The 15115-nt window shown below is 39.8% G+C and overlaps 1 protein-coding gene across 1 annotated transcript in view; it reads right to left on the minus strand.

The window, feature by feature from the left end:
• Positions 1-810, minus strand: part of MARCHF11 (membrane associated ring-CH-type finger 11) — a 32843-nt gene extending 32033 nt beyond the window's left edge. Inside the window, exons 1-2 of the mRNA XM_031058266.1 lie at positions 767-810; positions 282-402 (exon numbers count right to left, since the gene is read on the minus strand). Coding sequence (XP_030914126.1) covers positions 282-402; positions 767-810 — 165 coding nt within the window. The remainder of the gene's footprint in view (positions 1-281; positions 403-766) is intronic.
• Positions 811-15115: the final 14305 nt, after the last annotated feature.

The following is a 15115-nucleotide window of genomic DNA, read 5'->3' on the forward strand; positions in this document are numbered from 1 at the left end:
GCACCCTGGCGCCTGCCCAGCCGGGCGGAATCCCTGCCCCTTTCCGGGACGAAAATCCCTGCCTGCTCTCCCGCCCGCCCGCCCGCCGGCGTTCCTGCCCTCAGCACCGGTTTCCCCCGCACCCCGGCGGCCGCGACCCCTGCCCGCGAGCACTGCCTTCCCTTCCCTTTCCTGCCCTTCGGGGCCACCTCCTGGCCCCGCTCCCGGCGCCCAGTGCTCAGGGGGCTCCTTAACCACGGGCCCCTAGCGCCGCGGGATGCGGCCCTTCCGGGGACACCTACGGATCTTCCTACTTTATCGGGGTTTTGGCCGCAGGATGTTACAGAACGAATATTCAACAGTTGTTCTTTGGGTGTGAAACAGTAGCTCTCCCAGTCTTCTGTGGCTGCCTTTAATTTTTTCCTTTAATTCATTACATCACCTCACTTTCAAAATTAAATCTGCTAAAAGCATAATGATCAAATACCTTCTAAAAAAATCCTCAGCAGTTGGAAATTCTTTAAAGTTTGGCTGGGGCTGCTGAGGGAAAGTAGGTGTGAATTTCAGCATCAAGTATGACACCAGTGCACATTTGATCTCGTGAAGATGACAGCAACTGTCTGTGCAGGGAAGGAGAGAGAAATAAAACCTAAAAAAAAAAAAAAACCAGCCAAAAACAATTGCGAAGCCATATGCTTTTCCATAGCCACATTTAGATCCAAAGTGTGATGAAATCACACGCCTTCCTCATTGGCCACTTATCTGTAGTCTCAAGACGAGGGAGTACCTGATGAGCTCAGCCAGTGCCTTCACTGGCTGTGTTGTGATCATAGCGGCTTTCTCAGTGTAGATATTTTATCAGAAAACCAAAGCAGCACACAGAACCAAAGCAGCACTCCTCAGCCCCCAATCTCATGGCATCATGTGGCTCTCAAGCTCTTCAGAGAGGCTTGCAGAGTATATTCCAAACACCTGGTCTGACCTTTCAGCCTGGCTGGAGACCAGCTCAGCAATGTGCTGTTGGCAGAAAAGCATCAGACCCATATTGCAGGAGAGTGACATTCAAACCAGATGGAGCAAGGTACTGTTAAAGCAGTTTTAGTCCCCCTAGAGTCTGCATCTATTATGGAGGCCATGTAACAGATATATTAAGGACAAAAACCAACAATGCTATTTACAGTATTGCTGTAAAAAATGCATATTCAGAAGTTGACTTCTCATAGTGGAATAAGAAGTATCATTATAACTTTTCTCATCAGCCACTAATTCCGATTCTCATGAAAATCTATTTTTCGAGCAGCTCAGCTCTACATCAGCCAAGTCAGTGGTGGCCATTTAGTTTGGCATTAGAGCAAGATGCTTTAATCCTAAAATTACGTTTGTTCACAAGGTGGTTGTTAAGTAGGTAAATAACATGGATTCGTCCAGATTTGATAATGCAAAGCAAAAAAATTGGCACATTGACAGAGGCATTTTGATGAACAGCAGATGCTGTGGAGTTAGGAAATTCTGTACATATAATTTTTTTCATAGCAATGTAATACCTGAAGAGGTTGGCAGAGAGGCTAAATAAAAGTGAAGACAGAACTAATCAAATAGATTAATTCTAAAGAAGGAAGTGGTAATCACAAAATATGATGGGGAAAAAAAAGGGAAGTGTCAGAACAAACAGATGAGTCAAAAATACTGGGTAGAAAAGAATTAAAGCAAAACCAGAAGGAAAAGACAGTGAAACTAAAGGAGTGAAATGAGAAATGAATGCTAAAAAGTTACTCAACCATATCTGAGTAATACAGCATGCCCTTGCCATTTGCTGTATGTGGAGGTTTATGACATTTTTCTTTCTCTTCCTTTTGTTTGTCAGCAAAAGTTCAGCAAGTGACATGGCTTTTGGAAAGGCTATAAAAAGAAGATAAAAATGTCAACACAGAAATGGAATGACTTCTTAGTGACAGAAAAAGAAAGAAAAATGCGACTGTAGAGAATAATAGAGTGCTTTAAGAAGGTCAGTCTTTTCTACCTAATCTTGCCTGAAATAAATGTATAACATGACTCTTAAAAGGAAATACATCTGACATGAATCAGAATAATTTTTTTTTCACACATATGTAATTATCTTGGAGAACTGATTGTGAGTGGGTATTTCACACACATGAGTTTTTTAATACATCACCTGTTTGCCTGTCTACCAACCGCTACTGGCACACTGGCTAAAACAGAATTACAAAGGCTGTCGATCCCTGTGCTTCAGAGAGCATTGGAGTTGTTTGGCATGCTGGGGGTGGGAGGAGATGCCAACAAAAGAGCAGAAGGGGTGGAGAACATTCTGTAACACAGCCTCCAACCAAAGCAGCGTTCAGCCTTCTGCTGAGCGAGAGAGGAGGACTGGAGCCAAAATCAAAGATTGAAACAGAAAGAAGAAAAATTTAAAGCAAGAAAGGATAATTCACTTCATAACAGCAGTAGTGTAGGTGGTTGGGAGAAAGTAAAAAAAAAGATAAGCTGGAACCAGGAATAATTAATTTGTGATTAAGACTGGAACTTATGGGATTTACATTGAAGCACATTTTGCTATACATTTCTTGAAGAATCTTGAGCAAGTGATCTCAAGTGGGCTGAACAGAGGCGTCTGGTTGCCTAAAGACAGGCAGCTCTTTGCACTCCCAGACGTGTCCAACAGCCTCGAGAGGACTGTGACTGTCACTTCTGCTGTCTCTTTTGGGAACAGTGGGACACACATTCAGACCAGCTCTAGACTCCCAGATGCAAGAACATCTCCCTTAGATTGGTTTATTCTCTACATAAAACTGAAACAATAATGTTCGCTTTCTCTTTTTTTGTTCCTACCTCTTCCACTACAATATGCAACATTTTACTGGCAGATTCAGGTCATATTTGTACAGTCTTGATCTCGGCAGAAGTATCTAGGCATTATAACAAGACAAATAATAAGGAACAGTGATATGGATAAAAATAACACCGAAGTAATAAGACTGTGGGACAGTGAAATGAATTGCATTTCCAGCAGGCAATGGAACAGGCAGGAGAAGTACAACCCCTGAGGGAACAGGTACATTCTTTTCTCCACAACGCCAGCTCAGCACTGTGCAATATTTTCCTCCAAATAAAATAATGGAAACTCATACCAATTTTTTTACCTGAGGAGAATGAGCTGTAGGTTGAACATCCAGGAATAAAAAAAAAAAAAAGAGGAAGGTGTTTGAATGAAAGGAGGAGAAATGTTCAGGGAATAAACAGAATAGGGGGTATTGTTTGGTTGTTGTTTGGTTTTGGGGTTTTTTTTTGGTGTGGGATTTTTTTTAATTGTATATCAAGATAAACACTTTATGCAAATCTTTATGTACAGAAGAGGTTACACAGGAGTAAGGTGTGCAGGTAACAAACTACTCAGGGGATTATAGGAATGGAAGCACTGTGTTACCACATGCTGAAAAGCCAAACACTGCTCTTTTTTTTTTCTCAAAAGATTTCCGTAACACATTGACCTGTACCATAAATAGAGGAACAAAACAGCTCAATGATGAGTTTCTTCCTTTTTGCTGCTTCCTGTACCTCTGAGGAAAACAAGATGATACAGTCCTAAAATATTAATAAGGGAGCAAAGGGAGTAATTGCCAGTGTACTATATTCAAAACAAAATACTGAGACAGTAGAAAGTGAAATCTACTTAGATAATAATACAGGCACATCATTCTGTTTGCTGAATACCACATGTACACCCCTTTCACAATGAAACTCAGATTGGTGGAGATCACCTGTAAACAAAAATGAGGTCTTTTGGCTCTAAGATGTTTAATTTTAAATACATTTTGCATGTTTAATGCAACATAAAATGCACTCCTGAGTAATAAGGCTGTTCGCCACATTTCCATGTCCAGCTTTATTACACTAAAAGATCCCTACAGATGGTTAATAGCTGTGCTAGTGACAGTGGATTATTTGCTGGTTCACTGAGCGTGCCTGATTTTTGTTATGAGCACACACACTCATCCTGCAGTGGAAGATTTTACAGTTATGTCAACAAATTCAAATCTCATGCAGGCAGAAACCACTTGTCCAATGAAAATCTTTATTTTCACACTGCTCTCTTGCATTTTTGGAAATGCATACCTAGTTTCCTATTCAACCCAGTACTGCTCAACACTGATACATCCCTATATAGGGAGAAGCATCCATTCTCAGCAGAAGACTGAGGCATTTCTCAAATGTCTGTACTTGTTGGGGCTCTGAGTGCATTTTCCCATCATGGAGAAAACATGGAAATTTTTGGAAATATGAAAACATCCACTTCCTTCTGTGGCTGGGGATGTTGGGGAAGCCACAGCCCCTTTTTTGTGGGAGCTGCTTTTAAGATGAGCCTCTGCTGTTTGGCCCTGTCGTGAGCCACAGCTCTCACCATGCCTGGCCAGTGTCAGCCTCACCCCAGGGCTGTGGATGCTCCAGTACCTGAGGGATGCCCTGACTGCTAGATCCATCACGCACCTGGGGACCCCTCAGAACTCCTGGAATAGGTGTCCTGACAGATCTCTGTAGGGCTTTTTGTTTGCATTGTCCAAGAAATGGTAGTTGGCATTCTTTTCCTTTCCTTCCCTAATTATTTCAGCGTGCTTTCAGGTGCTTACATGGATGACGACATGAAAGTTCTGATTTTTCATTCTAATTCCTTTTTTTTCTTGAAATGCTATCATACCATCCATAATTGCTATGATTTTCTGCTGGAATTCCTGTCTTAATTGCCTGTATGCTGTTTTTTATTGAAGGTGCTGATTTTTTTTAAAACATTTGAAACTACCTATGATTAATTTTTCTCAACCGTGATCTTCCTGTGACATATAGTCTCCCTTTTGATCTTTAACTGTTTGAAAGCATTTTCTTAACATTTTCTCTTGTACCAGTTGACGAGGTCAGAAAAAAGGCTTAGCATGTATTCCAGAATGAGGTAATCTTTGTTTGCAAATAAATTTAGTTACTTGGTTTATTTTGGAAATAGATCAGCTGTCACGAATTCTAGAGGGCGGCATCAGTGAGTTCAGTTAATTGAAACAGAAATGACAGAATGTCAATTAGCTTTTCCATTAGATGTTATATGAGCAAAAGCTACTGTACAAGGCCAAAGTGAATTTATTTTAGCATCAGCCAGTCAAATCCTTTTTTATATGTTTACAAAAAAAAAACCAACAAACTTAAAAAAAACCCCAAACAACCAAACATTTTCTTTGTATTTCCTTGTCTATAAGCATCAGAATGACTAATATGCAGTACAGGCATTTGTAGTATGAGTACAGGCTACATCAAACCTTGAGAGGTACTGGTGAGACATCAAAAATAATGTAACAGTTTCCCAAATCCTTATAGTTGTCCTTTAACCCATTCAATTATGCCTCCAGCCTATGTCTGACAATTTGGAAAACTGCAAACTGGCCAATGTTTGTAGCAAGGCAGTGAAATGCAGCTTCTTCTGTGGAAACACCTTCTGGGGGATCCCACCATGAGCTGAACCCTGGTGTGTTCAGCTCCTCAGTACACACAGGGCAGGGTGAGAACTTCACAACAGAAACTTTGTGATGGTGGGGAACTGGAGCTTGTCATAATTATACTGTGATGTCAAAACTCAAGTCTAAATACCCATTAAGTGAGAATGGAAATTTTTCTTGATAAACCAAACCACAAAGGGCAACTAAATAGGTATTTTGCTGACATACTTTACTGCTGTTTACATGGTAAAAGGAAAAGGGCATTTACTCAGGTCTGAAGTGCTCATGCCCGGCTGAAAAATCACTGCTCTGGTTATTTCTCGCACCACAGGCAGGTCTGTTTTGTCTTCAAGGGATTAGTCTCAATTAAAAATTAAAAATACAAACCCCTGTTATTTGAACAAAGGACCAAGTCCTCCACCCTTGATGCAGCAGCAGTTGTTGCAGCCGGTGTGATCTCAGCCATAGAACGTGTCACAGTTAAGATGAATCAGCGTAACTTAGAGAATTACCTAATCTAGCATTTTCTGAGAAACTGTGGCAGAAAAAATGCAACCCGACAGATTTTGTTCTGGCTGGACTGAGAGTTTTCCAGTCAGTTTCTCTGCCAGAAGTGACCTGAGGAAGTTGTCAGTTATCTGTTATTTAACTCCTATAAAAGAGACCAGCTCCTGCAGATATGAGACTTTCCCTCCTAAAAATTCCAAAACATTAGTGAGATTCAATAGAAGAGCTGGAGATAGACTTTATAATTTCAAGGTTGAAGCTTGAGTGTGTTTTTCTATGAAATAAAAATATTTCATAGAAAATATTTCTCATCCTCTTTATCTTTCTATGCCCCAGCTCCCCCAAAAAAGAATGAAAAAAAAGAAAGAAAATGCTATCTCATGAGATTGCAAAATTGCCCATGTGTACTGGTAGCCAAAATTCTCCTTCTTGTGATAAATTTGTAGGAAAATATATAAAAGTCACTACGGGCCACATTGGATTAGATTAGGAAGGTGTTACATCACTGAAGAAGATCTAGTTCTTACAAAATCCACTGTATTTGCTAATTAAATAATCTTACTTCAGAAAGACTTGTTTTGGAAGGTTATATAAACTAGAAGTGACAACGTCTGTGCTTCTTAAATGGGGAAACAGTAAGTATTCCATTCTCACTGATCCCAGATTCCTGCCAGATGAGTGAGATGTTGGCTAAGTTGGTTAGGGATTTTTTTAGTTCATTTTCTTCCTCTGAAGACTCTTGCAAAAATGCTAGGTAATGCAGGATTGTGTTGTCTGGTGTGGGAAAGGAAAAGAAAATGGTTGGTGGAAGCTCATGAGTGTTTAATCAAGGTCTGAAATCTGTACTAAAGGAAATGTGAGATTTTCTGTACCTTGCTAGGAGGTGATTCCTGGAGGTGGGTGTTGAGTAGGGGTATATGCAAACTCAAGGATAGTTTTTAGGAAAGTTTCTTTATTTATGGCTGTGATACTTTTCAAGCATGGTAGGACAGGGCAGGAACAGAAAAGGGAACCATGCAAATGCTTACAGTGCAGTAAAACCCAGGGCTGCCCTGTGGCAAGGATCACTGTCTTTCATTGCCGTAACATCCAAGTACACAAAGGGTTGAGCACAAATCGATGGGGTACCTGCTTCCTTTGCTGCACACTCTGTTCACTACAGGAAGGCACGCCAGTGATGAGTGTTCTCACTGCCAGATGTAGCTTCACACTTAGAGCATGCAAGGCCACTGACCTCACTGCAAACTTGAACCTGAACACTCAGTTGAATAAAATCTCCTGTAGAGATGAAGGCATGTGCTGTTGACATGTGACCCTTTTGAAGAATGGCTGCAGGAAAAGGATAGACTGTGTGATTGTCCTGCAACCAGTTTGAATAGTCCCCAGCTGTTAAAACTGCAAAATATAACTTGCCTGAGTTATTCTTACCAGTGTGGAGGCACTGGGGCAGGCGTGGCTTCAGCCTCGGTGGCAGACACTTCAGTGAAAGTTTTAAGTTTGCTCATCTGAAATCTGTGTCCTCTGGATGCAAGCTATAATTGCAATCACACTGAGCTTGCAGATACGCTATAGGACCTGAAGGAAATCTGTGTCTTTTTAGGGTAGCATCTGGAGATGTGGAGATCAGACAGGGTACCTAGGGGCACTCAAAATGGCACCAAATGTGCATGCAATTACATAAAAGCTTAATCAGCCACCTCAGAAATAGGACTGGGGCAAAGTCAGATTGCATTTAAGTGCATCTCAGCCTCTCACTTTTTCCCTAGACTTCTGAAGAGTTAAAGCTTTACCACTCCCACTTCTGTTTTGTCACAATCCCTCTTCTGCTTCTGTCATTTGGGATGGTGATGGTGGAGAAACAGATACATGGAAAATGCTAACTTGGATGAACAGATCCTGGATACAGTTTCAAAATTTTCCTAGATTAAGCCTACTGCTAATCATGAATATACAATTAGTGAATTTGACCCTGGTTCTCTTGGTAACAAACTCTTCTTTCTGGAACAATTGCTTAGAACAGCAAGCAATTACTTTCTTCTGTACATTTGATTACTAATTTCTTACCAGAACAATAAAAAACAAGTAACTTTTCTTCCAGTCCTCGCATTATAATTTTATCCCTGCTGCCAAAACATGCCTGGCTGCTTCTTTGTATATTTGATGTGCAGCTGTGGTAGGAAGCCACAAATAGCATGGCATCTTGAAGAGCTCTGCTGCCAAGGGTGAAAGGACCCTGCAGGGCATCTCTCCTCAAGGATCCATCCTATTTGGAAAATAGCAATTCATGTTGTGGTGTGGAAAATGCAGAATTAACTAAAAAAGTATTCTTTTTCCAACCTTCTCCATTGCAGGAAAGAAAGTGGCTTTTGGCCAGCACACACTAAAGAAATGGGTACCTTTCTCACTGGCTTGAAAGGCTGCCACCAGCTGCTGTGCCTGTGTTACATATTTATGGAGGCATGGCACAGGAGGGAACTATTTTACCATAGATGGTTGTTTGGGTTTTTTCACCTGATATAGTAGATGAGGGATACTTAGAAAGCAATCAATCTGTAGGATGCCTCAGGATTAACTAAATGCTTTTTTCATCATTTATGGTAAGCATGTGCCTTTTACACTCAAGAGAGGAAGGGGAGCATCCTTAAATTGCGCACACTATAAGCTAATAAATTGCACACAGTATAAACTATATAACAGTATAAACATCCTGAAATTGTGCACAGTATAAACTAACCTTTTATTGAACTAAAATGCATGAATATGCATGGATGGCTGTGTCTGTCTTCAGGTGAAATAGAGCAGCCTTTATAAAGCTTCCATGACTGGCTGTGAACTCTTCAAACTCTGCATGTCCCAGAGACTCCTAGCTTTTTTTAGCCAAATGCTGGAAGCATAACATTACTTGAAAGATAAACCTGGGTGCTTAATTAAAATCTGAATAAAGATATTTGAATATGTTACCTTAAATTTCATCCCTGTATCTATTTTCTTCTCATAGATGCTTCTCCTGATAGCATCACCTCTTTTGAAATTGGTCTGTCCTTTATTTATAATACACATTCCCAGCTCTTTCTTGATAATATTACAATGAATCATTCAGAGAGTGGGGTGAGTTAGATGATCTTGTCCAAAGTAAAAAGTAATAGTCAGTGATTTTTATATTTTTATGTCTGGATCATGTTCCTCTGAATCACAGGGAAAAGGATTTTTACTGTCTTTAATAAGAAATGTTCCCTTGCAAAGCATACTCAGTTTGCAGTGCTACACAGCTGATGCACATATGAGAATTTACCAGCTAACATTAATTAGCACTTTGAAGCTGTAGGTCCTGGGAGCAAAGTTCAGCAGTCTAACTAACTGATGTTTCTGCCTATTTATGTATTTTATCTTCTCATGCCCATATACATTCACTAGCAACTTTGATATCAAACAAACAACAACAACAAAAAACATGCATACATTCTTGTCCAACTGAATGCTGTTATTGAATTTTTCTCAAATTTGACATTGTGTTCTGAATAAACATGAAACTGCAGGATAAAAATCCCTAGGGGATTCCAAGGCAAGAAAATGAACAGAAGCCTGTGGTAACTTCAGATGTTCATAGGAACATAGGTCTCAACAAGCCAGAAAAGATCAAGAGTCCAAGTGATGAAATGTCCTGCCTCCTGCAATGGTCTGTAATTAACTTTCAAAGAAAGTTCACATGGCCTATTTCCATGCTGCGTAAAGCCTACCTGAAATTTATGCTTCAAATCCTAGTTGCAGGGGTGTTCAGCTTGTGTCCAAAAGCATTTGATTTGCTTTCCTATATCATTCCAGTACGAGTTTGCTCTTCTATTGCCCCCACACACCGCCCCTTTAATCTCATCTTTGATACTTAGGAGAGACGTCAATCCAAAAAATGAGATTCCTTTAGCTAAGTGTTTCCATATTATTTCCCCATATTTTTTTTCTTTTCATTAATACACTGGTTTCACTATAGGACATGAAAAATTTTTATGACATAGAGCTTAATTTCTGTACTTTTTCTCAAGGGATCTTCATTGTAATCTGTATCACTACTGTTACTGCCATAAGTAATAACTAAAAGAGGTCATGTTCTAGGTTAATAGCCTGCAGCTGCAATAGAGAGAAATCTGCAGTACTAAATGCAGCTATCCAAATAAACTAGATGTAGCTAAAAGTGCTATCCAAAGGTAGGAAGTATTTTCACACAGATGTTGACATTAATCTGAAGTGCCAGTTCATTTCACTCTGCTTGAGTTTATTGTATTTGCAGCTACACTGAAAAAAAGAAATAGGATTTGGAAACAAGTTGACCAAATAATTCTTTCAAGCTGAGGAGTTTCTGAAGGTGTCCAGCTGGAAAGAAAGGTGTCCAAAGCAATGATTTACAGGGGGTTTCAGTCATCTCGCCAGTCTTCACTTCAGATGCTTTTGAAACTGACTTTGTGAAGACTTCTCTGTGTTTGATGGAAAATAAATCACAAATCCTACACTGACTTCAACAATACTTTCAGATTTTTAATAGGGACACTGACAGTATCCAAAATTATATTATGCTCAGTACTTGTGGAGTTCAGTAGTCAGCTTCAAGTCCCTTTCCTTATGTCAAACTTAATAGTCAAATATCTGCATACTCAGCTATCAGGAGGGGGCTTACAGTGAGAACTTGAGGGATACAAGGGATTGTCCTCCTATATCTAACATGCTCAGTCCAAACAGTCTCACAATCCCTAGCTTGCACCTCCAAAATTCATTATTATGACTCAAATACTGTTTGCAGCCAGCTGACAAGTCTGTCTTGCTCTTTTATTTCCTTGCAGAAATTATTTAAGAGACACAAAAATATTGTCTTCCACCAAAAAAATATATCAAAAATTATCCCAATTTTGAAATTGGTGTTATGCCCTTTGGCAAATGTTGGTAAGGAGCAAATACTACGAGAGCCTGTTTTTGTGGCATGCTGAGTAATCAAGCAAGCAAGGATGGAGACTAACACAATAGATGAGATTTTATTCAAGTACAGATGAGCATTCCCATTGTCTGAGAAGTTCAGAACTGCAGCAGAGAGAATAAGATATCAAGAGCATAATTTTCCTGGGCAAAGCACATACAATTGCATCCAACAGTGGATTAAAATCATTTTATCTGGCACAGAAATTAACACATATGGCATTGCAAATTCCCCTTGCCCCCAAGATCCTAGTGTAATCTTATTTATATGAGTACATTCTGGTTGTACAAAATAGACTGTCAAACTCCAGGACTTTTACCATATGGAAAGAATCACTTAGAACTACAGATGTTGCACAGAGCACAGATGATAAGAACAGCAGAGTGCACATTTTGAAAGTTAAAGGTGCAATGGTGGCATTTCCAAAGTACTCTCTGTTTGGTATGCCTCAGTCCATGGATAAATGAAACTCAGTGTTGCTCCATGGACCTTTTCCATCCTCAGACAGCTGATTGACTTACTACTATTAATTAGCTTGGTTAGTGGAGTGGTCAGTGCCAAGGCAAGGACGGCACCTTTATGTCTAGGACACATCTTCAACTGGCTGATGAATTTCAGAGCTATTAAAAATCACTTTTGAAAATTTATGGATAATAGGTGGCATTTCATCCAATGGGAAGAGTAAACATGTTGAGCACTTCAAAAAGACAAGAAGAAAATGTAACCAATCAGCAAAGCTGCTGTTTCTGGAAATAGAAGCGATGGAACAAGTAATTATTGGACTACCTGCAGGATAACACACAGAGAGTAAAAAGCCATGTAACTTTGTGTGTGTTTGAGAATGGATTGTATCAGAATAATCTACTTTTATTCTATAATGGATAACAGATGATGCAGACAAAGGAAAAGCAATTGCTATTGTATTATTTTACTTTAGAAAGGCTTTTGATGGTGGTGGTGATGACATTCATCTTAGCAAATTAGAACATGTGATGTAGACAAGTCTAGAAGAGAGGAGTCACAACCCACATCAGAAAGAGAGACAAAGAGATTTCTGGGGTGCACAGTCGGTGTGGGTGTTTGTTTGGAGTGTATTCTATGAAGGTCCAGCAGTATTCAAGTGGTACTCTGCAGCAAGATACTGCAAATCAGTTCTCTGGGAAATCTTTCCTGGTAAGGTTGAGAATAAAGATTCTAAAGGCTTCTCAGGCTAGTGACATTCTCCTTAACTGAGTTTAAATAACAAACTAGGAAAAAAGCATGCTGAAAGTATGCAGGTAAGACACTGACTACGGTCATCTCTCAACATCCATTTTAAGTGTCTGCTTTAATACTCACAGATATGAAAAAATGCATCTCAGACACTCTTCAAGTTTCATTAACTCAATGCTCCAACTAACCATAAAAACAAGACAAATATAAACCAATGTGAAGTCCCTGTACATGCCTCTGTCTCAGTTTTCCAATTTCTACAAGCTGTTTAAGGTCTCTTTAAGGGTTTCTAGAGCTGACAGCTTCTAATGCACTCATTCAAATCCAACGCCACTTGGATTTTCCAAGGCTCTCATCAACACACTTGCAGTCTTAAGGTGACACCAAGCAGCATTACTGAAATCTACAGTGTAGTCATGTGTAAAAAAATATTTCTTTTTGCTTAGTTTTAAACCTTCTGCCAATATTTTCACTGAAGTAATTGAAACCTTCTCATACAGAGTGAGTAATAGAGGCATGACTTACCTCAGACAGAGGCATTGGAGCTACTGTTATTTACCCAGACTGGCAAGGAGAGAACATCCTTTGTGTTGTTTTTGTTCAACCTTTCTAGAAACCTAAGCGCACACATGATGGCAAATGTCTCAGTATCAGCTAAAATTAGCCCTAATTTTTCAGTCTCGCTGTTTGCATTTCTTACGCTTGTGTGTCATGGTTCTTGGTCCAGTGTTTGTTCAGATCAAGGAGTTACTGTTCTATGGTGCAGCTCCCTTCCTGCCTGCACTCCCGGGTCTTTGCAAAGGAAACCAGACATACAGGACAGGAAAGATATCATCCATGGCTCATCCTGATAGGGAATGGGGTCACTCCTGAGGAGTTCACCTTGTATACCTGCCCCACACTGTCAGCACCAGTCTTTGTGAGGTGGTGTAAGCACTACTTGCCACATGAGACAGCACAGTCTATATGGCTGGAAGCCCTCCATCAGCCTCAGAGAGCAGTACCTGCAGTGTAGCCAGAGCCATGGCTTTTGCTCACAGCACATAGGTTTGCCACATCTACCAGGATCTCTTTGCATGTTTTGTGCCTTGGCTTCATTGTACATCTAGATTAAGCCATTGTGTCTCACAATGGCACAAATACTTCAGAACAACCCCTGGGAATGCCCTGTTTCACAATGCTGAGCTGGTGCACAACAGAGTGACTGTGCAGCTGCACATTATCATGTCTTGCAAGTAATTTCAGCAGAGCTGTACAATGGACTTCGGGCTGAGCCTCAGCCCAGCATTTTGCTGCTGTGCCAGACTACGTGAGGCAGACATTCAATCAGTAATGCTTTGCCAGAGGCTGATATCACTCAATGTACTTTCATAAACCTTGAATTATGACAATACGTGGCAGACGTAGGATTGGTCCTCTTTATATTTGCCATTGCTTTTAGCTAAGTGCTAACAAACCACCATCATAATATCAAAATTTTACATTCCAGAAATTCTTTCCTGCTTATAGGAATATGGTGTTATAATGGTCCTCTTTGGCTTCATTTTTATGATTTTTTGTTAATACTGACAAAAAAAATGTGACTCAAGCTTAGGAATATAAGATCACCTGGATCACTATAACTGGCAAGAAACCTAAGTTTATTGGAAAAACTATAATCAAGATTTGGTATCGATATAGGATTTCTCCAAGCTAATAAACACTGACAATTTCAATGCTACTGACATTAAGAAAAATTGCATCTTTCATTGTTGCTGCATCCTTAGACACTAATTTTGTGGAAGGGTCCTTTATAGGTAGAGGAGGTTTTTCTGCACACGTGTAACATGGCTGGGTGGAGTGCTGAAGATCCTGTGGCGTTGAATGGACACCCAACTCAGGCATTATGCCATAAAATCAGGTATTTCAGCCTAGCAGCATGAAATCATTAAAAAGACATTACATTACATTAGTTCAATTGTTTTGGATCAGCTCTCCTTGTTAATCATCATCTGACTAAACCAGGACTATCCGTGTAAGAGTCTGCAGGATCTGCTTTACACAGCTCCTGCAGGACTAACTCTTTGAAGACTGCTGTTGTCAAATGGCGTTCCCAGACAACATGTAATAATTCAGGGGGAAATTATGGATGAATGCCAGATGACATAAACATGAAGTATCAATGTTTTTTTATTTCAGTATTTGAACCATGTGTTAATTGCAAAAAGATGTGTAAAACTGGTGAAAATATGGAAAATGCAGGCTGATGGGCTATTCTGTACACTGATAAAATCTATATAGAACTAAGATATGTGTCTCCGTTTAATCTTCTAATTGCCAAAGACAGTTCATAGGCCCTATCCAATTCCCTTCACTCCTCTCCCAAAATTCATGGGCTGAAAACCTGGCATGCTTTCTCTTCTTTCAGTTAGAGAAAGACATGTGGAACTTTCATGTTATGACTAGCAATATAATCTCACATTACACCAAGCTACAACAGTTATTAATGCTAGAAGAATGTTTTACTGTCAAATTTTGTCCTAATTGAACTACAGTCGTTGGTACGTCAAAGTGCAAGGGTAAGTTCTTCCCATTTGATATATTTGTATCAAAAGACTTGGATTTAAAAGCTACCATTCTGGCCTGGCAGTATTTTACACAGGCATCAAGGACTGAGGTAAGCTGGATCTGTACTCTGCATTCATAAGTCTTTCACCTGGGAAGTTTTCTCCCAGTTTTAGGATAACTGGAAATTAATATGGTAATGAAGATAAAATCAGGTATCTAAGCCCAACCTGAGCAGAACAAGGTGCAGAGCCGGGAATATCTATAGCAAAATCAAAAAACTTCTTTTTCTTCTCCATTTAGTCCTCTTAATCATCTCATTGGAAAATATCTTCTCACACCTGCAGGACCTTTTGATCTTTTTCTTCAAAACCCTGTACCTCTGACCCTTTGAAATCTGTTGTTGTTAAATATGGTT

Source organism: Geospiza fortis, unplaced genomic scaffold (genome assembly GCF_000277835.1).
Source record: "Geospiza fortis unplaced genomic scaffold, GeoFor_1.0 scaffold281, whole genome shotgun sequence".
Taxonomy (NCBI): domain Eukaryota; kingdom Metazoa; phylum Chordata; class Aves; order Passeriformes; family Thraupidae; genus Geospiza; species Geospiza fortis.